The sequence below is a fragment of the Amblyraja radiata genome, chromosome 25 (assembly GCF_010909765.2).
Source record: "Amblyraja radiata isolate CabotCenter1 chromosome 25, sAmbRad1.1.pri, whole genome shotgun sequence".
Lineage (NCBI taxonomy): Eukaryota > Metazoa > Chordata > Chondrichthyes > Rajiformes > Rajidae > Amblyraja > Amblyraja radiata.
In genome coordinates, this window is record NC_045980.1 from 5,593,013 (window position 1) to 5,616,141 (window position 23,129).

Here is a 23,129-nt window from a genome sequence, read left to right on the forward strand (position 1 = left end):
ATTGTTGATTTTATTCCAGTTTATTTAATTAATTGATATGAAATTCAGCAGAAGTCATGGTTAGATTTGAATTTCCTTTGATTAATAGTCCACAAATTTGGATTTCTTACTAGTTTCTTCCAGTGCCAGGGAACTATAATCACCGGAAACACTATGTTTCTCTCTTTGAAGATGCCATTTGACACGTTTTTAGATTCTGCTTTAATTTCTGGATCACTAGTATTGTAGCTACCGGTCCTGCTACATACCTCTTTTGTATGTCATCATTGTACAGTGGATGACTCCTTTGCAACACCAGCAGGCTCAACACTGTAAGATACCCAACTGAACCTTGTTTGTAGCACTAATATTCAGTGTCGTAATCTAGGTTATAAATGAAATGTACATGAATTGGAGACAAAAACATGGTTTTGATTCCCTGGTAGATACCAAGATCTATTGACATTCAAGACAATGTACAGTCATTTCGAGGCATGCAGGTATTCTTAAGACCTTCCTGATCTGCAAGGCCTTAGAATCAATGAGGTTAATGACTTTGGTTTGTTTAGTTTTGAGATACAGGGTGGAAACAGGCCCTTCAACCTACAGAGTCCATGCTGACCATCTCGTTCTACGTTGGACCATTTTCGCATCCTACACACGAGTGGCAATTTACCTACAAACCCCCTTGTCTTTGGAATGTGAGAGGAAACCAGAGCACCCAGAGAAATCCCATGCGGTCAGAGGGAGAATATACAAACTCCACACGGACAGCATCTGCAGTCAGGATCGAATCTAGGTCTCTGGAGCTACGAGTCTGCAGCTCTATCTCTGCACTACTGTGCCACCGATGATGAACTAATAACGTGCATACCATCTGCAGATACACAATTCATAGAAAGCTTATTCAACCTTCTGCTTCACCAGATTGATTCTCCACCATTAACCTTTAAAGAATAGTGTTGTATGGATCCATTTGATCCAAAAGAAATCTTTATTTTGCAGAAAAGTAAAGTACATTACAGGTTTCGTTTAGTAAAAAAAGACATTGGTTAAGCTAGACAAACAGAAAAACCATTTAAAATGTACATGTGATAGTTGTGTATTAATATAAAATTGATTCCTATTTGCACAAATAAGTCAATTACTGAACCTAACCAAGATTTACATTATCAATTTAACATATACTTACATTGAATAATTTTACAAAAAATTCTGCTTACATAAACGTTCAAAAATATCATTCAGAGGGAATGCAAGGCATTATATTATAAAAAGCAACAGACGGAGCACTTTAAACTAAATTAGTTGCAAGCCAACAGGTTAGATATGATACAGATACAACAAACACACTAAACCTACCTTTCATACTTAAATCCTGAGCACACTGCAATAATCTTTCTGCCAGTCTACATTCTGTTTTTTAAAAACAGTTCTTAATGTTTTCTTGTCATTTGTTTCAGTGTATCTAGAAAAAGACTATACTTAATAATAAAATTAGTATAATCATTCCCAAACGGTACATTGGCTCAACAAGAGCTGACTGGAAATCCCCAACAGCAGTCTTCACAACAGATTTGGGTAGAAAATATTGCACAAAAGCAATCAGATTTCCACCGGCCCTAAAGAAAAAGAAAAAAAGTTAAACTTTTGATACGTGCCAAGAACTCTGCATTTAGAAGACTACTTTGGTAAGCAAACATAGCTGAAAAAACAAGCATGACATGACATGTCAATGTAAGGAGCTTATGTACAGTACCTCTGCATATTGGCACTGGGTATTTTCTTCTTTGTTATATCCTGCATATTAGAGATCATGTGTAAGAAGAACTGCAGATTTAAATCAAAGACAAACACAAAAAGCTGGAAGAACAGTGGGTCAGACAGCATCTCTGGAAAAAAGGAATGGGTAATGTTTCAGATCGGGACACTTCTTCAGAAGAAAGGTCTCGACCCGAAATGTCACCTATTCCTTTTCTCCAGAGATGCTGACTGACCCGCTGAGTTACTCCAGCTTTTTGTGTCTATATTAGAGATCTAATTCTACAATCTAAAGTTGTTAACTTATTTCCATCTTTCTGAGGTATGGAAAACAGCTGTGGATAACTGTCTGCTTCCCCAACTCAGGACCTTTGACAATGCTGAGGCTAAACTTTAGGGATACAGTGCCGAAACAGGCCCTTTGGCCCTCGCCGACCAGCGATCACCCTGTACATTAGGACTATCCTACACACCAGCGACAATTTATAATTTTACCGAACCCAATTAACCTATAAACCTGTACATCTTTGGAGTGTGGGAGGAAACTGGAGCACACAGAGAAAACCCACACGGTCACATGGAGAATGCACAAACCCAGTACGGACAGCACCCGCAGTCAGGATCACACGCGGGTCTCTGGCGCTGTGAGGCACAATTCTACCGCTACGTCACTGTACCGCCAATGCTTTCAAATAGAAAGCCAAGGTCAACACTAGAGAAAACAAATAGCTGTCGCAAACCTTTTTACAAGAATGAACTATTTGCTAAATATAGGCAAAGGGCTAAACATGGACACATAATTCTAATTTTATTGGAGGTATGTCTATTCTATTGGTGCACTCTCAAGAACAATGAGCTGACATATTAGTAGATTTGAAATAGATATCTCGGTTACTATTATTAACGCCAGAACGTTAGCAGAAGGTGATAGCTACCCATTCAACATTTGCAATATCCCAAAGAAATTAATTCTAGTTCTGCACATTCAGAAATAATCCTGTACCAAGGCAAGTATCTGGTTACAGGGACAGCTGACAAATGGAACTGCTCAATGGAACTGCAGTGTAATTTCTAAATAACAGCTATAATACTTAAATTATAAATTTACATATCATTGTCAAAATTTACATTATCAAAATGGGATGACAAAATTGCAAAATTGGGGTTTTCCTAACTCAATGCAGTTAATTCAGTCATTGTCAAACAAGGCAAATCTGGAATTATTTGCCACAGAAGGCTGTGGAGGCCAAGTCAGTGGATATTTTTAAGGCAGAGATAGATAGATTATTGATTAGTACAGGTGTCAGAGGTTATGGGGAAAATTGAATTGAATAAATGTTATTAGCCAAATATGTATACCTACAAGGATTTTGCCTTGGTGTGTTGCTCGCAAGTAACAACACGATATACAGTAGACAATTCAAAATTAAACATTATAATTTAAACAGGTGAAGAATGAACTAAAATACCAGAGCACAAGGAGGCTACAGACTTTTGGTTGTTGAGTAGCTACTGCTTGTGGAGAAAAAGCTGTTTTATGTCTGGCTGTGGTGGATTTGACAGTCCAGTGTGGCCTTCCAGAGGGAAGTGCTTCAAAGAGTTTGTGGCTAGGGTGAGAGGAGGGGTCAGAGTTGATCGTACCCGCTCGATTCCTGGCCCTTGCAGTGTACAGTTCGTCGATGGGAGGAAGGTTGCAGCAACCAACCTTCTCGGCTGATCGAATGATGCACTGCTGCCTCCGGATGTCGTGCTTGGTGGCTGAGTCAAACTAGACCATGATTGAGAAGGCGAGGACAGACTCTATGATGGCAGTATAATACTGGACCATCATTGCCCGTGGCAGATTGTGCTTCCTCAGCTGCCGCAGGAAGTACATCCTCTGTTGGGCCTTTGACTGTGGAGTCGATGGTGGTCTCCCATTTAAGGTCCTTGGAGTTGATGGTTCCCAGGAACTTAAATTACTCCACAGATGTGACTGTGGTGTTGTTGATGGTGAGTGAGGGAGGGGGAGCTCTCTTAAAATCTACAATCAATTCCACCATCTTAAGAGCATTGAGCTCCAGGTTGATGCAATGGCACCAGGACGCCAGCTGTGTCACTTCCTGATTCCTCCCCATCCTGGATCAGTCCAATCAGGGTTGTGTTGTCCGCAAACTTGAGAAGCTTGACTGAGGTGTCTGTGGAGGTGCAGTCATTGGTGTCGAGAGAGTAAAGGAGAAGGGAGAGTACGCATCCTTGTGGCGCTCCTATGCTGAGGGTCTGCGGGTCCAAGATGCGCTTTCCCAGCCTCACATGCTGCTTCCTGTCTGTCAGGAAGTTGATGATCCACTGACAGAGGGATTCAGGCACAGACAACAGGGAGAGTGTGTAGCTCTGGCACAATGGTGTTGAATGCAGAGCTAAAATTCACGAACAAAATCCTTGCCTAGGTCTCCTGGCGGTCTAGGTGCTGGAAGATGAAATGCAGGCCTAGGTTGACTGTCATCCAACAGGAAAAATGTTCCCAATGTTGGGCGAGTCCAGAACCAGGGGCCACAGGCTTAGAATAAAGGGGAGGCCATTTAAGACTGAGGTAAGAAAAAACCTTTTCACCCAGAGTTGTGAATTTGTGAAATTCCCTGCCACAGAGGGCAGTGGAGGCCAAATCACTGGATGGATTTAAGAAAGAGGGCTAGTGGAATCAAAGGATATGGGGAGAAGGTAGGCACGGGTTATTGATTGGGGACGATCAGCCATGATCACAATGAATGGCGGTGCTGCTCGAAGGGCCGCATGGCCTCCTCCTGCACCTATTTTCTATGTTTCTTTGATCTATTTGCCCAGTATGCAAACTGCAAGAGGTCCAGCAGGTGGTTTGTGATATTTTTCAGGTAGCACAAGTCTTTCAAGGGTCTTCATGATTACAGAGGTCAGTGCGACAGGCCTATGAATAGCTTTCCCACCTCCTCAATTACTATTGTTAGTGATGGAGAAGTGGCCAGGCTGATGTTGGGCAGCAAGGTAGTGGACGAGGGCCCAGTCTTTACAGACTGGTCAGGCTGTAAGTGGGTGTGGTGGTGTTTAGGGAGGAGTGGGTGAGGGAGGGAGGGGGTACCGGGGTTATGTTTCTGTCTATCGAACCTGCAGTAGAACTCATCAGGTCGTTGGTCAGCAGACGATTGTCCAAGGAGCGGGGATTTTCCTCTTGTAACTGGTGATTTCTTGCGAGCCCTTCCACACTGAAGATGAGTCATTAGCTGAGAACTTGCTCCTCAACTTCTCAGAGTAACTTTCCTTGGCAGCTCTGATTCCTCTTCTCAGCTTGTACTTGGCTTGCCTGTGTAGGTCTGCATCCCCGCTCCTGTAGGCCTCATCTTAAGACTGGCGGAGCTGTCCTAGTTCTGCTGTAAACCAGGGCTTGTCATTGTTTAAGCTGACCTGGGTCCTAGTGGGAATGCAACTGTTCACACAAAAGCTGAAATATGATGTCACAGTGTCTGTATATTCATCGAGGCTGTGGTTGCTTTCCTGAACACATTCCAATCAGTGCAGTCAAAGCAGGTTTTCAATGCCCTCGCTCTTCTACCTTTTCATTGTTCTGACCACAGGCTTAGCAGATTTTAGTGTCTGCCTGTAGGTCGGAATAAGGTGAACTAAACAATGATCAGAGACATGATTGAATGGCAGAGTAGACTTGATGGGCTGAATGGCCTAAATCTATTCCTATCACTTATGACCTTATGAGGTAGCTGTTGCACATGAGAATTTGACTGATCTGTCTTTGTTCCATGCTCACGTGCTAACGTGAGCTTCTGTTTATTTTTGTTGTTAAGAATATTCAGCTAGTATTAGGAATTCCATTCACTGGTTTAGCTCATAGTTAGGTGACAAATTCTGACTCAAGTTCACTCAGCAATGAGACCCACATTAGACAATTCGACATTGAGGTATTAAGGCAGACACAAGGAAGTAAAGGTGTTGCAATCTTGAGCAAAAACAAATTGGTGGAGGAACTCACTAGATCAAGCAGCACCAGTGGAGGGAAATGGACAGACATCGTTTTAGCATTTCTTAGACCCATTTCCTCCAGCAATGGAGTTTTGCTCACGGTATTAAAGGACATGTTTTGAATAATAAATTGTGAAGATTTAGCGCTTTAGGTGGTTATTTCCTCAAAGATCAGCAGGCATATCCAATGAAGATTTTTTTTCATTTTCTACAACAGGCTCTAAAGGAATTACTTGTAACAATTCAGTCAAGAGAGATTTTTTAAAGGGCTGTTGCAGTTAATTGAAAGCAATAATGCCTGAAATCTTAGGGAAAAAAAGCCCGCCGTTCCATGCTAAGTTCATTACTTTGGAGCAATCATGTGAGAAGTCCAGAACTTTCTCAGTGGATCACAATTATGAGTCTAACATCCAAGTTCACTTGCTCCAGCGGTTAAGTATGAAATTCCTGCGTTATCTGAAATTGCACCTGTTACAGCTTCATTCATTTTAATGGATGGTGTCGCAGCTGAGGGAGAGAGAAAGCCTCAGGTAATTTACTTCATCAAATAAAATCTGTTACTTCAAATACCTTAGCGTTAAAATAAATGTTTTCACTGTTAATAGATTTGAATGTTTATAATTGTTTTTCATGCTTTTGACAGCAGTGATCGCTGGTGACCAAAGAAATGTGGCTTAAATACCTGTCCAAGTATTAACAACCAGAAGGCTGATTCAACGAAGCTGATATTAGACACCAAGTTGTCATTCAAGATAAGAGCAGGATTAGTGGGGAGGCAAGTAGTGAATGCAGGCAGCTTATCACTCTGGGGAAGTGCCACAACACAGTGAAAACGCAGGCACTCACAGCAGAATGGAAGAAGGTAATTAGAATATATTCTTCCAAACTGTTTTTGCCCTGGGCAATCTTTCACCTAGAAGGTACTTAAAAAAAATAATTGGGGGTGGGAATGGGGGAATTGGGAGGTTCCCTGTTAGTAACTTCAATGAACCTCGAAATAAATGTGGATGGAATGAAAAAGAAATCAACAACCTGTTATCAATCACTGGAAAGGGGGAAATAAAACATAACAGAGCAAAGTAACTGTCTAAGTTGCACAGGGTTAATAGCTGGGATGGCTGGGAGGCTGGGAACTCCAATGACTTTTCATTGGCTATTGAAAATTGGAAGCTTGGGCCAGATGGCTACCATTCTATGGGATAACATAGAACTAGTGTACAGGTAATCGTTGGTCGGCACGGACCTGGTGGGCTGAAGCACCTGTTTCCACGCTGCATCTCTAAAAATTAAAACAAAACTTTAAACTAGGGTTCAAAATCCACTAAAATAAGTCTTTCTAGAAAAGAGAAAGCAGAGATCAATATCATAGAGGGCTTCAAGATTGTGATCGGAGATATAGAGAAAGAGTTTACGTCTCCTGGAGTGGCCATAATAAAGTGTTGAATCCAGGAGAAACGCCTTGGCCCCGAGTGGTTAGAATGTGGAACTTGCAGATGACGCAAATGTATAGACAGACACATTTAAGTGAATGTTAAGTGAATATGAGAGGGGGAAATTAGATGTTGATAAGACTGAATGAACTGCAGAATAGGCTATATGGACTATCTCAATGCCACACATTCAATGTCTTCTACAACTCAACAGGAGCTGTTAGCTTTTCCCATGAGTTGTAATCTGTATTCTCCTGCATGTGTTATTGGGAATGATTATGTTATATGTGCAATTATAGATAATAGATATCATAGAGAATAATTCCCGTTGAAAAGCAATGACTGTTTTCAAGTAATTTATGGAAAAATAGGAATAGAACACAGGAAATGAGTTAAACTTTTTCTAAAAATACCAGAATCAACTATCATCCGCCTTCTCAGATGTATGGTCACTCTGTGACTGCATGAATTTTGTCTCTTTACACTCTATTTCTACCTGGGTGACATGGATTTCATGGCTACGATATAATATAATGCAAATTAATCTTTATATTCCATTCTCATTATTAACACGAGATAAAAGTGCGATATTTAAAGAGGTTAAAATAAAAGGACACAAAGTGTCTTTAAAAGATACAACAGATCCATTTTTGCCCCTTTTTATTTGTGGATATAGCTGTTGCTGGAAAGCAAACATTTATTGCTCATCTCTAACTCAATATGGGTCTGAACATTGAACTGTTTTAATCTAGCTTTAGGTTTATTATTGTCACGTGTACTGAGGTCACTGTGAAACACTTTGTTCTGTGTGATACCCAATCAAATCAGATAAAATACCATACATAAATACAATCAAGCCAAACGCAGGTATGTAGATGTCAAAGATACGGAGGGCAGAATATTGTTTTTAGCATTGTAGCACATCAGTTCCAGAGTCAAAGTCCAATGTCAATAGGCAATAGACACTAGGTGCAGGAGTAGGCCATTCGGCCCTTCGAGCCAGCACCGTCATTCAATGTTATTATGGCTGATCATCCCCAATCAGTACCCCGCTCCTGACTTCTCCCCATATCCCCCGACTCCGCTATCTTTAAGATCCCTATCTTGCTCTCTCTTGTAAGTATCCAGAGAACTGGCCTCCACTGCCCTCTGAGGCAGAGAATTCCACAGACTCACAACTCTGTGTGAAAAAGTGTTTCCTCATCTCTGTTCTAAATGGCTTACGCTTTATTCTTAAACTGTGGCCCCTGGTTCTGGACTCCCCCAACATCGGGAACATGTTTCCTGCCTCTAGCGTGTCCAAACCCTTAATAATTTTACATGTTTCAATATGATGCCCTCTCATCCTTCTAAATTCCAGAGTATACAAGCCCAGCCACTCCATTCTCTCAGCATATGACTGTCCTGCCATGCTGGGAATTAGCCTTGTAAACCTACGCTGCACTCCCTCAATAACAAGAAAGTCCTCCTCAAATTAGGGGACCAAAACTGCACACAATACCCCAGGTGTGGTCTCACTAGGGCCCTGTACAACTGCAGAATGACCTCTTTGCTCCGATACTCAACTACTCTTGTTATGAAGGCCAACATGCCATTCGCTTTCTTCACTGCCTGCTGTACGTGCATGCTTACTTTCATTGACTGATGAACAAGGACCCCCAGATCCCGTTGTACTTTCCCTTTTCCCAACTTTACACCATTTAGATAATAATCTGCCTTCCTGCTTTTGCTACCAAAGTGGATAATCTCACATTTATCCACATTAAACTGCATCTGCCATGCATCTGCTCACTCACCCAACCTGTCCAAGTCACCCTGCATTCCCATAGCATCCTCCTCACAGTTCAAACTGCCACCCAGCTTTGTGTCATCTGCAAATTTGCTAATGTTACTTTGAATCCCTTCATCCAAATCAATGATGTATATTGTAAATAGCTGCGGTCCAGCACCGAGCCTTGCGGTACCCCACTAGTCACTGCCTGCCATTCTGAAAGGGACCCATTAATCCCCACGCTTTGTTTCCTGTTTGCCAACCAATTTTCTATCCATGTCAGCACTCTACCCCCAATACCATGTGCCCTAATTTTGCCCACTAATCTCCTATGTGGGACCTTATCAAATGTTTTCTGAAAGTCCAGGTACACTACATCCACAGGCTCTCCCTTGTCCATTTTCCTAGTTACATCCTCAAAAAAATCCAGAAGATTAGTCAAGCATGATTTCCCGTTCGTAAATCCATGCTGACCGATTCTGTTACTACTATCCAAATGTGCCGCTATTTCATCTTTTATGATTGACTCCAGCATCTTCCCCACCACCGATGTCAGGCTTACTGGTCTATAATTCCCTGTTTTCTCTCTCCCGCCTTTCTTAAAAAGTGGGATAACATTAGCTACCCTCCAATCCACAGGAACTGATCCTGAATCCATAGGGCATTGGAAAATGATCACCAATGCATCCACGATTTCTAGAGCCACTTCCTTAAGTACCCTGGGATGCAGACCATCAGGCCCTGGGGATTTATCAGCCTTCAGTCCCATCAGTCTACCCAGCACCATTTCCAGCCTAATGTGGATTTCCTTCAGTTCCTCCGTCACCCCAGATCCTCTGGCCACACGTACATCAGGAAGATTGTTTGTGTCCTCCTTAGTGAAGACGGATCCAAAGTACCTGTTCAACTCATCTGCCATTTCCTTGTTCTCCATAATAAATTCACCTTTTTCAGTCTTCAAGGGTCCAACATTGGACTTAACTAATTATTTCCTCTTCACATACCTAAAGAAGCTTTTACTATCCTGCTTTATATTTTTGGCTGGCTTATCTTCATACCTCATCTTTTCTCCCCGTATTACCTTTTTAGTTATCTTCTGTTGCTCTTTAAACATTACCCAATCCTCTTGCTTCCCGCTCATCTTTGCTACGTTGTACTTCTCTTTTATTTTTATACTGTCCCTGACTTCCCTTGTCAGCCACAGTCGCCTCTTACTCCCCTTGGAATCTTTCTTCCTTTTTGGAATGAACTGATCCTGCACCTTCTGTATTATTCCCAGAAATACCTTCCATTGTTGTTCCACTGTCATCCCTGCTAGGGTATCTTTCCAGTCAACTTTGGCCAGCTCCTTCCTCTTGGCTCCATAGTCCCCTTTGTTCAAGGGTAACACTGACACCTCCGATTTACCCTTCTCCCTTTCAAATTGTAGATTAAATCTTACCATATTATGGTCATTACCTCCTAATGGCTCCTTAACCTCAAGTTCCCTTTATCAAATCCGGTTTGTTACACTACATTAAATTCCAGGTTTTAAACCCAAACACGATGAAGACAGTGATAGCTTCCCAAGTCAGGATTGTGTTTGAGCTGGAGGCAAATCTGCGGGTGATGATAGTCTTAATAGTACTGGTCCTATTTTGAGACATTGTCAACAGTTATCTGGGCAAGTAAATGACACACATTTGCCATGCTTCAACATTGGAGAAACTCAAAGGTTGTGGTGCCAATCAAGCATGTTGCATTGTTGGGTATGGTGGTGCACTGCTTGAGGATTGGATCCACATTCTTCCACTTAAAAAGAAAATATACCATCACATTTTGAAATCGTGCCTTGTAAATGGCAGAAAGGATTTGAGAGCTGGGGTAAATCACTTACCCCAGATATCCAAACCCTGACCTGCTCTTACAATGCTTATGTGGCTGGCTTATTGGTGAACCACATGAGGTTGAGGGTGGACCCGGTGAATTAGTGAGATTCAATGTTAAGGTAGAAAATGCTGGAGATGATAGCACATGTGACATAAATATTAAACTGCCAAGTAGCAGCCAATGCCTGAATTACAACCAGAATGAAATACATTCAAAATGTTAAATTAAATGCATTTCAGGTTAATGATTAACTGTAAAGTATTCTAACAAACATAAAATATTCCTTTGATGGCTCCAAATTCCTGTCCTGTAGCATTTGAGGCGTTGCAGGGAAGAATGAGCCATGTTTTCACTCTTAGATAGAATAGGGGTCCTAATAATTCCCATCTCCCCAGCAAAATAGAGACTTCTCCAAACCACTGCGTCCTCCACAAGATTGTTATTGTCAATGAAAATTGGAGGGTTTGGGGGAAAAATATATATAAATATCAATTTGAGTTATATGACCAAATGAATTCTTCACTTTTTTAATTCCCCCATGGAGCTTGTCCTGCCTTTTTAGGCTTAGCCCATCATCTGGGCTTTTCATATCCAGAAAGTTAAACTGCCACACCATTTATCAAAAAGTAAAATAATCTAACATTATACCGCCAAAATGAATGTTCTACCTTTAAGCATCAGTTTCATTTCTTTTTTCACTTGGAAGCCTGTCGTTATAGATTTTTGGTGGGTTATCTGTAGGAAGAAATTGGAGATGTAAACCAATGATTTGTACATTTTCATAGTATTGCAATTAATTAATTATAAAGTCAGTCATACAGCGTGGAAACAGGCCCTTCGGCCCAATTTGCCTACACCCAAAGAGTCGTAGCGTCTTTCTGGTCGCCGCCGAATTTTCAACAACCTATTACGGGTGCTAGCAGTTGCCGAAAAAGTTGCGTAAGTGGGACAGGCCCTTTAATCTGTCCTATCCATGTACCTGTCTAAATGTTTCTTAAACGTTGCGATAGTCCCTGCCTCAACTACCTCCTCCTGCATCTCGTTCCATATACCCACTACCTTCAGGTGAAAAAGTTACACCTCAGGATACTATTAAATCCCTCTCCCCCCTCCACTTTAAACCTACGTTCTCTGGTTCTCGATTCCCCTACTCTGGGCAAGAGACTGTGCATCTAATCAAACTATTCCTCTCATGATTCTGTACATTCTAAGATCACCCCTCATCCTCATGCACTCCAAGGAATAGTGTCTTAGCCTGCTTAACCTATCCCTATAACTCAGGCCCTCGGGTCCTGGCAACATCCTCGTAAATCTTCTCTGCACCCTTTCCAACTTGACAACATTTTTCCTACAACATAGTGCCTAAAACTGAACACAATACTCTAAATGCTGCCTCAGCAACATGACCTCCCAACTTGTATACTCAATCCTCTAACTGATGAAGGACATGTGCCAAAAGACTTCCTCACTATCTACAATACCACCCACTTTCGTGTCATCTGCAAACTTGCTAATCATGCCATGTACATTCTCATCCAAATCATTGGTTTAAATGACAAACAGCAATGGGACCAGCACCAAACCTTGAGGCATACCACTAGTCACAGGCCTCCAGTCCAAAAAGCAACCTTCCACTGTCACCCTCTGCTTCATTCCATGAAGACAATTTTCTATCCATTCAGCTATCTTGTCAAGAATCACATGGAATCTAAACTTCCAGAGCAGCCTACCATGCAGAACCTTGTTGAATGCCTTACTGAAATCCATGTATACAATAATGTTGGGAGGTTGAATGTTAATTATACAGTTAATGGCAAGCCCTTAGCAGTATTGATGTGCAGAGGGATCTTGGAGTCCAAGTTCATAGCGCTGAAGGTAGATAGGGTGGTAAAGAAGGTGTACGATATGTTTGCCTTCATTGCTAGGGGCATTGAATGTGTGTCAGGAAGTCATGATGCAGCTTCCTGACATGTTTGGAGTATTGCATGCAGTTCTGGCAGCCGCATTACAAGAAAGGAGTGGAGGCTTTGGAGAGAGTATAGAGGAGGTTTACCAGAATGCTGCCTGGATTACAGGGTTTCAGCTACAGTGAAAGAATGGATATACTTGGATCGTTTTCCGTTAAACTTTGGAAGTTATGGGGAGTCTTGATAGAAGTATATAAAAGTATGAGGAGCATTGATAAAGTAGTCAGTCAGAACCTTTATTCCAGGGTTAAAATGTCCAACGCTAGAGGGCAAAGCCATAAGGTGAGAGGGGAAAGTTTAATGGAGATGTGTGGGGCAAGTTTTTTGTTTACGCACAGAAAGTAGTGGGGGCCTGGAATACCATCCTAGTGGTGGAGGCAGAAACGATAGTGACATTTAAGAGGCTTTCAGACCGGCTCATGGAAGCGCAGAGTATAGAGTGATATGGGTCATGTAATGGAGGATGAGATCAGGTTAACTGGGCATCATGCTGGGTACAAACATTGTGGGCCAAAGGGCCTGTTCCTGTGCCGCACTGTTCAAAGGTCTGCTTATTGTCACGTGTACCAATTAACGTACAGTGAAACTCAAATTACCATATTATATATATTATATTATATTAAATACTTTATTGATCCCCTCAGGGAAATTCAGATGTCCAGAAGCCCCCAACCAACAAACCCAGATTCAAAACGAACGCAGACAGAAAATACATAGAATACATGGCAATCCTAAAAAAAAGCAACAAGACACAACTACATAAAAGTTAACATAAACATCCGCCACAGCAGATTCCCCACTGTGATATAAGGCAATAAACTCTAATCTTCTTCCTCTTTATTTTCCTGCGGTCAGGGCAGTCGAACCATCCGCAGTCGGAGCGATCGAAGCCCCCACGTTGGGGCGGTCGAAGCCCCTGCGACTTGGAGTTCCTGAAGTCGGTCTTTAACCAGGGACCGTGAGCTCCACGATGTTAAAGTCCGCAGGCTCCTGCGGTTGGAGCTCCAACGTCGATCCCCGACAGGGATCGCCAGCTCCATGATGTTAAGTCCGCATGCTCCCGCGGTTGGAGCTCCCGAAGTCTATCTCCAGCAGAGGCCACCAGCTCCTTGATGATAGGCCACAGTGCAGACGGAGATACGATACAGAAAAAAATTGCATCTCCGTCAAGGTAAGAGATAAAAAAGTGTTTTTTATGCCTACCCACCCCCCCCCCCCCCCACCCCACATAAAACAAGCTGATGAACACTAAAACATACACTTAACACATACTAAAAAACAACAAAGAAGGGAGGGACGAGACAGACAGTTCCATGTACTATTGGGATGACCTGCACTAAACACAATACTCCCAATTAAAGGCGCATAGAGCTGTAACATGACTGCCTGTCTCTTATACGCAATGCACCGACTGATGAAGGCTAGCACACCAAGTGTCCTCTTTACCACTGCAACTGTTTACGTTGTCACGTTCAGGGAGTTATGGACTTGCATCCCAAGATCCCCCTGTACATCAGTGCTGTTAAGGGTCTTGCCATTGATTGTATACTTTCCCCTTGCATTCAATCTCCTAATTTGCAACATGTCACACGTGCTTGGGTTAACCTCCATCTGCCATTTCTCTGCCCATTTCTGTAGCTGATCTATATTCCGCTGTATACGTTGACAGCTTTTCTCTCAGTCCGCAACACCAGTATTCTTGACATCATCTGCAAACTTACTAACCAACCCATTTACGTTTAAATCCAGTTATTTATATATATCTCAAACAGCAGTGGCCCCAGAACAGATCCTGGCGGAACATTATTGATCACAGATCTCCAGCCTAAATATTGTCCTCCCATTACAAATGTCTTGCCTTCTATCTAAGCCAATTCTGAAGCCATACGACTAAGTCACTGGTAATCTGGATCAGCCTACTATGGGGATTTTATTAAATGCCTTACTTAAATCCACAGAGAACATCTATCTACGGACCCTCACTTTCATCACCTCCTCAAAATCCACATGATCAAGTTAGGAAGGCACGATATGTTGTGTGGAAATATATGCTAACTGTGCCTATTCTCTTAGAAATGGGATCAAATCCCAACCTGATGAATCCTCGCTAATTTTTATTTTATTTTTATTTAACCAGGAGAAGTCTCATTGAGATTAAAAATCTCTTTTACAAGAGTCCTGGCCAAGACAGACAGCAGCACAGTTCCACAGTTACAGACAATAATTTAAAAACAACAGAGAACATATAAATAGAGTCACAGTCAGAACATCATCAAACAAAGCATGTACAGACAGAAGAGCCCGCTTCAACATCATTAAGAAGGGATTTAAATCTGTTTATAGAAACCAGCTCCTTAAGTTTCAGTTCATTCTGCAGCTGGTTCCATGTGAAGGGAGCAGCATAACTAAATGCCATTTTCCCCAGTTCAGTACGGACTTTAGGTACAGTTAGTAAGAACAAGTCCTCAGAGCGGAGCTGATAAGTTCCTGTGCTTTTTCGAATTACATACTTCTGTAGGTATGACGGAAACACCGAGGATAGTCTTATAAATAAAGATATGCCAGTGATGGAGTCTGCGGGTGGACAGGGCAAACCATCCAATTTGAGCATACAAAGAGCAGTGGTGCGTGAGGGTTTTAAAATTAGTAACAAATCTCAGTGCTCCGTGGTAGACCGTGTCCAAAGACTGTAGGCATTTTGAAGATGCATTCATATATAAAACATCACCATAGTCCAACACAGACATAAACGTTGCAGCAACAAGTCTTTTTTTGGCTTCAAAAGAAAAACAAGATTTGTTTCTAAAGTAAAAACCTAATTTTATCTTTAGTTTTTTCACGTTGCTGGATATGAGGTTTAAAAGAGAGAGAATCGTCAATTATAATTCCCAGATATTTATATTGAGACACAGATTCAATCACAGAGCCCTGCAAAGTGGTGATAGGAGGGAGGTCCGAGGGCTTTGATTTAGCTTTAGTGAACAGCGTGAGCTTTGTCTTGTCAGCATTTAAAACAAGTTTTAAATCACACAGGTTACGTTGCACAGTGTTAAAAGCAATTTGGAGCTGACAGAGAGCCTGATTTGGGGTAGACGCAGAGCAATATATCACTGTGTCGTCAGCATAAAAGTGAAAATTTACGTTCGGAGCTTTATGATCTAGACTATTAATATAAATAGTAAATAATAAAGGTCCTAGAACCGATCCCTGTGGCACACCCTTGGATACATTAAGAGAGCTAGAAGTAATACCTTCTGCTCGCACACACTAGGATCTGCCTGATAGATAGTTTTTAAACCAACAGACAGCTTGATCAGACAAACCGATGCTGCATGGCTTCCTTTCCACTGACCTGAGAAGCAAGAACATTAGCAACGCTCCAGTACGTAGCCTGTGACCAGAGAAGATGCAAAGACCTTAGTCAAGGCATATGCAATCTCCTCCCTTGCCTCTCTCAATACAATACAATACGGGTTTATTCGTCACATTGCACATAAAGTGCAAGTGAAATGAATATGTCAGCAGCGATACAATGAGAAAGAACACACAATACACAACAAAAATTTAACACAAACATCCACCACAGCATTCATCACTGTGGTGGAAGGCACAACAATTGGCCAGTCCTCCTCCATTTCCCCTCGTGGTCGGGACCAGAGTCCAGAGCCAGTCCATAGTCGGCTCTTCCCCACCGGAGACCGCGGCTTCAGGATAGTGTAGGCCGCAGGCCGGTGGTCGAAGATTTAAAGTCCCCGCCGCAGTCAGAAGCACCGCAGACTGCAGGGCCGGCGGTCAAAGCTCCCCTCCAGGGGTGATGTTAAGTCCACGCCGGGTCCGCGGTAGAAGTTGGCCGCGGGCCGACGGTCAGAGCTCCTTCTTCCCCCCGGGTCCCCCACGAGGGATCCCGGGCTGCAGACGCCGCGCCAGCTGAAACACTGCAGACAGCGGCTTCAGGCTGCCGGTAGCCGCGGGCCAACGAATCGGAGCGCTCTCCTCCGGCGAGCCCCAGCGAGGGCTCACCCGCTCCACGCCGAGAGTCCACGCTGCGCCCGCCGCTGAAGCCCCGGGTGCGTCTCCGGGAAAGTCCACGCCGATCCTTGCTGTTAGGCCACGGGGGAGGCGACCTGGAAAAAGTCGCCTCTCCGTGGAGGAGGCGACCGAAGCGGTTTCCCCCTCAACCCCCCACACAAGACACACAAAGAAACATTGCTCAATAACCTGGGATGGATCCCATCACACCCTGGGGATTTCGCCACCTTAATGCTCTTCAAGAGCCCTAACACCTCCTCAATCTCAAACTGCACTAACATATTAGTATTCTCCACACTGATCTCACTGTCCTCCATGTCTTTCCCCTTGGTGAAAACAGAAGCAAAATACTAATTTATTACCTTGCCTGCATCCCCAGATTCCAAGCACAAATTCCCTTTTTTAGCCTTTGGCCCTTCTGCACGCCTGCTTGAGTTCTTTCCTCGTTTTATATTCCTCAAAAGGCCCCGTTTGATTTCATCCTCTTAAACCTTGCATGCACTTCTTTTTTTATATTCACTAAATTTACAACCTATTTGATCATCCAAGATTCCCTTACTTTGCTGTCGTTAACCCTCCTCCTTACTGGAACATGCTAGTTCTGAACTTTGATCAACTGGCCTTCAAACAATTCCCACATGTCAGATGTGGACTTACCCAATAACCACTGCTGCTTATGTACCCTCCTGAGCTCCTGCCCAATAACATTGTGGTTTACGTTACTCCAATTTAGTACCTTCCTGCACTCAATTCAAAGGAATATAAACATTTATGGAGGTGTGATCACTATTCCCAAAATGCTCTTCCACTGAAACGCTAATCGCCTGGTCAGGATCATTTCCCAACATAAGGTCCAGTAGGTTCCCTTCTCAGGTTGGAATATCTGTGGGAACCACTGTGGGGGGATGTTTTTGTGTTTTGGTGTTGAACTTCTTCTTGAATGCTATGTTGTATTTTTTATTAGTGTGCTGCAAGGACATCTGAATTTCCCCTGAATAAGGGGATTAATAAAGTCTAATCTAATCTAATCTAATCTAATCTAATCTAATCTGCATACTTCTTCAATAAATCCTAACTGGATACATCTAACAAATTCTGCCCCATCTATGCTTTTGGCACTGAGTAAGTCTCAGTCAATATTGGAGAAGTTGAATGCACCCACTAAGACATTCTGTTGCTTTGGCAATTTCTGGTAATCTGAAAACATATCTGTTCCTCCATCTCTGGCTTGCCTTTAGGGGGCCTATAGCACAATCCCATTTCATAGCTTGCACCTTTCTTATCTTTAAGCTCCAGCGATATCACCCAAACGAATCCTCCAGTACATCTTCTCTGAGTGCCGCTGGGACTGGCTTCCTGATTAGTTGCGCAATGCCTCTACCTCTTTTCCCTTCCTCTCTATTATGTCTGAAATTATAAAACCCTGGAACATTGAGCTGCCAATCGCATCTCACTTGCAACCATGTTTCTGCAATGGCCATAACATCGTGGTCCCAAGCACCAATCCAAGCTCCAAGTTATTCTGCTTCCCCCACAATACTCCTTGCATTGAAATTAACACATTTCAACTCATCAGCATCATCATATTCCTGTCGTTCCTTAGACATTAGTCCTAACCTCCACCTTCCCATCGCTCCTTCCAGTTTCTGACCACTACTTTGGTTCCCAACCCCCTGCCACTCTGGAGTAAACCTCCCTTTTAACTGCTTGTAGCATGTGCCTGGTTCTATTCATGCACAGGAATACCCAAATTGCTTTGTCCTTCACTTCTTTGCAGTTTGCCATTTTTATGGTAATTTGCCTTTTGATTGCACGATTTCACATGCACACACATTAAACTCCATTTGCCAACTTTCTATCACTCATTCAATCTACCTTGAATCTCCTTGCTGAGTCACAATGCCCCCATCATAAATTATCCTTCCACTATTTTGTCAATTGGTAAACTTGGACCCTTGACATTCTGCCCCCTCTTCCAGGTCATTAATACAAATAATAAATAATTTATTCTGCTCATAGTCATAGAATGATACAGCGTGGAAACAGGCCTTTTGGCCCAACTTGCCCACATCGGCCAACATGTCCCAGCTACACTAGTCCCACCTGCCCGTGTTTGGTCTATATCCCTCCAAACCTGTCCTATCCATGTACCTGTCTAACTGTTTCTTAAACGTTAGGATAGCCCTGCCTTAACTACCTCATCTGGCAGCTTGTTCCATACACCCACCACCCTTTGTGTGAAAAGATTACCCCTCAGATTCCTCTTAAATCTATTCCCCCTCATCTTAAAAATTACACCAGATATTAGTTCACTTGGGCGTTTAAGATAAAAGTTAATGTTATTTAAGGAGGCACAAGAAACTGCAGATGCTGGAATCTGAAACAAAAACCCCCCCAACCCCTCACTTCTTTCAATTAATAGTAGTTACTATGTAGGCAGCAGAGGGAGCCAAATTAATTTAGCTCAATGCTGTAAGTTGGTTAAGGCTAGTACTTGCATTTATTTTGACATATTTTCCTGAAGAAGAATCACACCCAAAACATTCTGCCCATTCCCTCCACCAATGCAGCCAGATATTCCCCAGTAGCTCTCCTTTTTTTGGCTTCATTCAACTTTTATAGATTTACTATAATTTACCGTTGGGTCCCTATCACACGCGAGGCCTGGTCCCCCAACGCAACCCGTTCCCCAAGGCAATATTCCACCACTTACCCGTTTCCCTAACGCAATATTCCACCACTCACCCATAGCCCCCAACTGCACAGGGGCTGCTCATTTTGTCTTATTCACCCTCCCTCATTTTTAAATTTAGAAAATAAAATGCAATTGCATTTGCTAGCTAGCAGAACTCGGTGTATTGTGACTTTAAAAAAAAAAAGCATTTCCACGTGCTAGTGCTAGCAGAACTCAGTGTACTTGGATAGCAAAAATTGTTGTGAGCAGGGCTACAGTCCCTTTGTGACGTCATAGCTGTAAGCACAGGGAAGAAATGTTTCTCAAATTGGGGTTTTGTCAATCTAAAAATGTTAATAACTTATGAAATATAACATCAATCTGAACAGAACTTGACACAAACCACTACAGGACAATTGTGAATAAGGTGGTGAAAAGATAAGGTGGTGCTGACCAGTGATACCCTTACATTAGCACAATCCTACATACATTAGGGGCAATTTTCAATTTTTTTAACCTATGCCAATTAATCTACAAACCTACACTATGCAGTGTCGGAGGAAACCGGAGCACCAGAGGAAAAACCCACGCGGTCACGGGGAGAACGTACAGACAGCACCCATAGTCAGGATCGATCCCCATTCTCTGGCGCCCCAATCCGATAATTCACTCAAATTCATGTGCTACAGTTTAATAATTGCACTTGAAGATTAGTTGGAAATCTAATACCCTTTCATTAAGTACAAAGTACTAATTATCAGCTCTTTAGCTACTTTAGGTTTAGAATGATATGTATTTCAGATTGACCATGATATATTAAAAGTAACTTCTAAGATTGACAACGCCCTGTTACAATACTCAACAAGTAAGTCCTCTTCAGGAAAATATGTCAAAATAAATGCAAGTACAACCTTTCACCTCTGCTGCATGGAAGATAACTATTACTTGTACCACGTACAGAGTACGAGCAAGGTATGAAAAATCCAAATATTCACTTGGGTACTAAGAAACTTGGTCTCAAGCCAAAGGATGGATAATTAACGGGCTACTTTAGAGAGCTCGGAAAAATGCTGAAAAGCAGGACCTCCAGGGTTGTTATCTCCGGTTTGCTTCCAGTTCCTCGTGCTGGCGAGAGCAGGAACAGGGAGATACGGGACCTGAACGTGTGGCTGAGGAACTGGTGCACGGGGCAGGGATTTAGATTCTTAGATCACTGGGATCTGTTTTGGGGTAAGGGGGAACTGTACAAAGGGGACGGATTGCATCTTAACAGGTGGGGGACCAGCATTCTGGCAGGCAGGTTTGCCACTGCTACACGGGTGGTTTTAAACTGAATAAGGGGGGTGGGGCGTCGAATGGGATAGTGGAGGATGGAGTTAAAGGGAAAGGGTTTCTTAATTGTGTGAGCGTAGAGACAGAGGGGTGTAAAATGAGGGTAGAAGCAATAGGTAGCAAGGTGAAAAGTAAAAGTGGCAGGCAGACAAAACCAGGACAAAAATCAGAAAGGGCCACTTTTCAACATAATTGTATAAGGGGTAAGAGTGTTGTAAAAACAAGCCTGAAGGCTTTGTGTCTCAATGCAAGGAGCATTCGTAATAAGGTGGATGAGTTGAATGTGCAGATAGCTATTAATGACTATGATATAGTTGGGATCACGGAGACATGGCTCCAGGGTGACCAAGGCTGGGAGCTGAACATCCAGGGATATTCAATATTCAGGAAGGATAGAGAGAAAGGAAAAGGAGGTGGGGTAGCGTTGCTGATTAGAGAGGAGATTAACGCAATGGAAAGGAAGGACATTAGTTTGGAGGATGTGGAATCGGTATGGTAGAGCTGCGAAACACTAAGGGGCAGAAAACGCTGGTGGGCGTTGTGTACAGGCCACCTAACAGTAGTAGTGAAGTTGGAGATGGTATCAAACAGGAAATTAGAAATGCGTGCGACAAAGGCAAAACAGTTATAATGGGTGACTTCAATCTACATATAGATTGGGTGAATCAAATTGGCAGGGGTGCTGAGGAAGAGGATTTCTTGGAATGTATGCGGGATAGTTATCTAAATCAACATGTAGAGGAACCAACGAGAGAGCAGGCTATTTTAGACTGGGTATTGAGTAATGAGGAAGGGTTAGTTAGCAGTCTTGTTGTACGCGCCCCCTTGGGCAAGAGTGACCATAATATGGTTGAGTTCTTCATTAGGATGGAGAGTGACATTGTTAATTCAGAAACAATGGTTCTGAACTTAAAGAAAGGTAACTTTGAGGGTATGAGATGTGAATTGGCCAAGATTGACTGGCAATTAATTCTAAAAGGGTTGACGGTGGATATGCAATGGAAGGCATTTAAAGACTGCATGGATGAACTACAAAAATTGTTCATCCCAGTTTGGCAAAAGAATAAATCAGGGAAGGTAGTGCATCCGTGGATAACAAGGGAAATCAGGGATAGTATCAAAGCGAAGGATGATGCGTACAAATTAGCCAGAAAAAGCAGCATACCGGAGGACTGGGAGAAATTCAGAGACCAGCAGAGGAGGACAAAGGGCTTAATTAGGAAAGGAAAAATAGATTATGAAAGAAAACTGGCAGGGAACATAAAAACTGACTGCAAAAGTTTTTATAGATATGTGAAAAGAAAGAGATTAGTTAAAACAAATGTAGGTCCCTTACAGTCAGAAACAGGTGAGTTGATCATGGGGAACAAGGATATGGCGGACCAATTGAATAACTACTTTGGTTCCGTCTTCACTAAGGAAGACATAAATAATCTGCCGGAAATAGCAGGGGACCGTGGGTCAAAGGAGTTGGAGGAATTGAGTGAAATCCAGGTTAGCCGGGAAGTGGTGTTGGGTAAATTGAATGGATTAAAGGCCGATAAATCCCCAGGGCCAGATGGGCTGCATCCCAGAGTACTTAAGGAAGTAGCTCCAGAAATAGTGGATGCATTAGTAATAATCTTTCAAAACTCTTTAGATTCTGGAGTAGTTCCTGAGGATTGGCGGGTAGCAAACGTAACCCCACTTTTTGAGAAGGGAGGGAGAGAGAAAACGGGGAATTACAGACCAGTTAGTCTAACATCGGTAGTGGGGAAACTGCTAGAGTCAGTTATTAAAGATGGGATAGCAGCACATTTGGAAAGTGGTGAAATCATTGGACAAAGTCAGCATGGATTTACAAAAGGTAAATCATGTCTGACGAATCTTATAGAATTCTTCGAGGATGTAACTAGTAGCGTGGATAGGGGAGAACCAGTGGATGTGGTGTATCTGGACTTCCAGAAGGCTTTCGACAAGGTCCCACATAAGAGATTAGTATACAAATTTAAAGCACACGGCATTGGGGGTTCAGTATTGATGTGGATAGAGAACTGGCTGGCAAACAGGAAGCAAAGAGTAGGAGTAAACGGGTCCTTTTCACAATGGCAGGCAGTGACTAGTGGGATACCGCAAGGCTCAGTGCTGGGACCCCAGCTATTTACAATATATATTAATGATCTGGATGAGGGAATTGAAGGCAATATCTCCAAGTTTGCGGATGACACTAAGCTGGGGGGCAGGGTTAGCTGTGAGGAGGATGCTAGGAGACTGCAAGGTGACTTGGATAGGCTGGGTGAGTGGGCAAATGTTTGGCTGATGCAGTATAATGTGGATAAATGTGAGGTTAT

General features: G+C 42.7%; 1 protein-coding gene across 1 annotated transcript in view; it reads right to left on the bottom strand.

Moving 5' to 3' along the window:
* Positions 1-936: 936 nt before the first annotated feature.
* vsig10 (V-set and immunoglobulin domain containing 10) overlaps positions 937-23,129 on the bottom strand; it is a 52,537-nt gene continuing 30,344 nt past the window's right edge. The window contains exons 8-9 of the mRNA XM_033043116.1: positions 11,466-11,532; positions 937-1,601 (exon numbers count right to left, since the gene is read on the bottom strand). Of these exons, the coding sequence (XP_032899007.1) occupies positions 11,468-11,532 (65 nt within the window). The 3' untranslated portion in view covers positions 937-1,601; positions 11,466-11,467. The remainder of the gene's footprint in view (positions 1,602-11,465; positions 11,533-23,129) is intronic.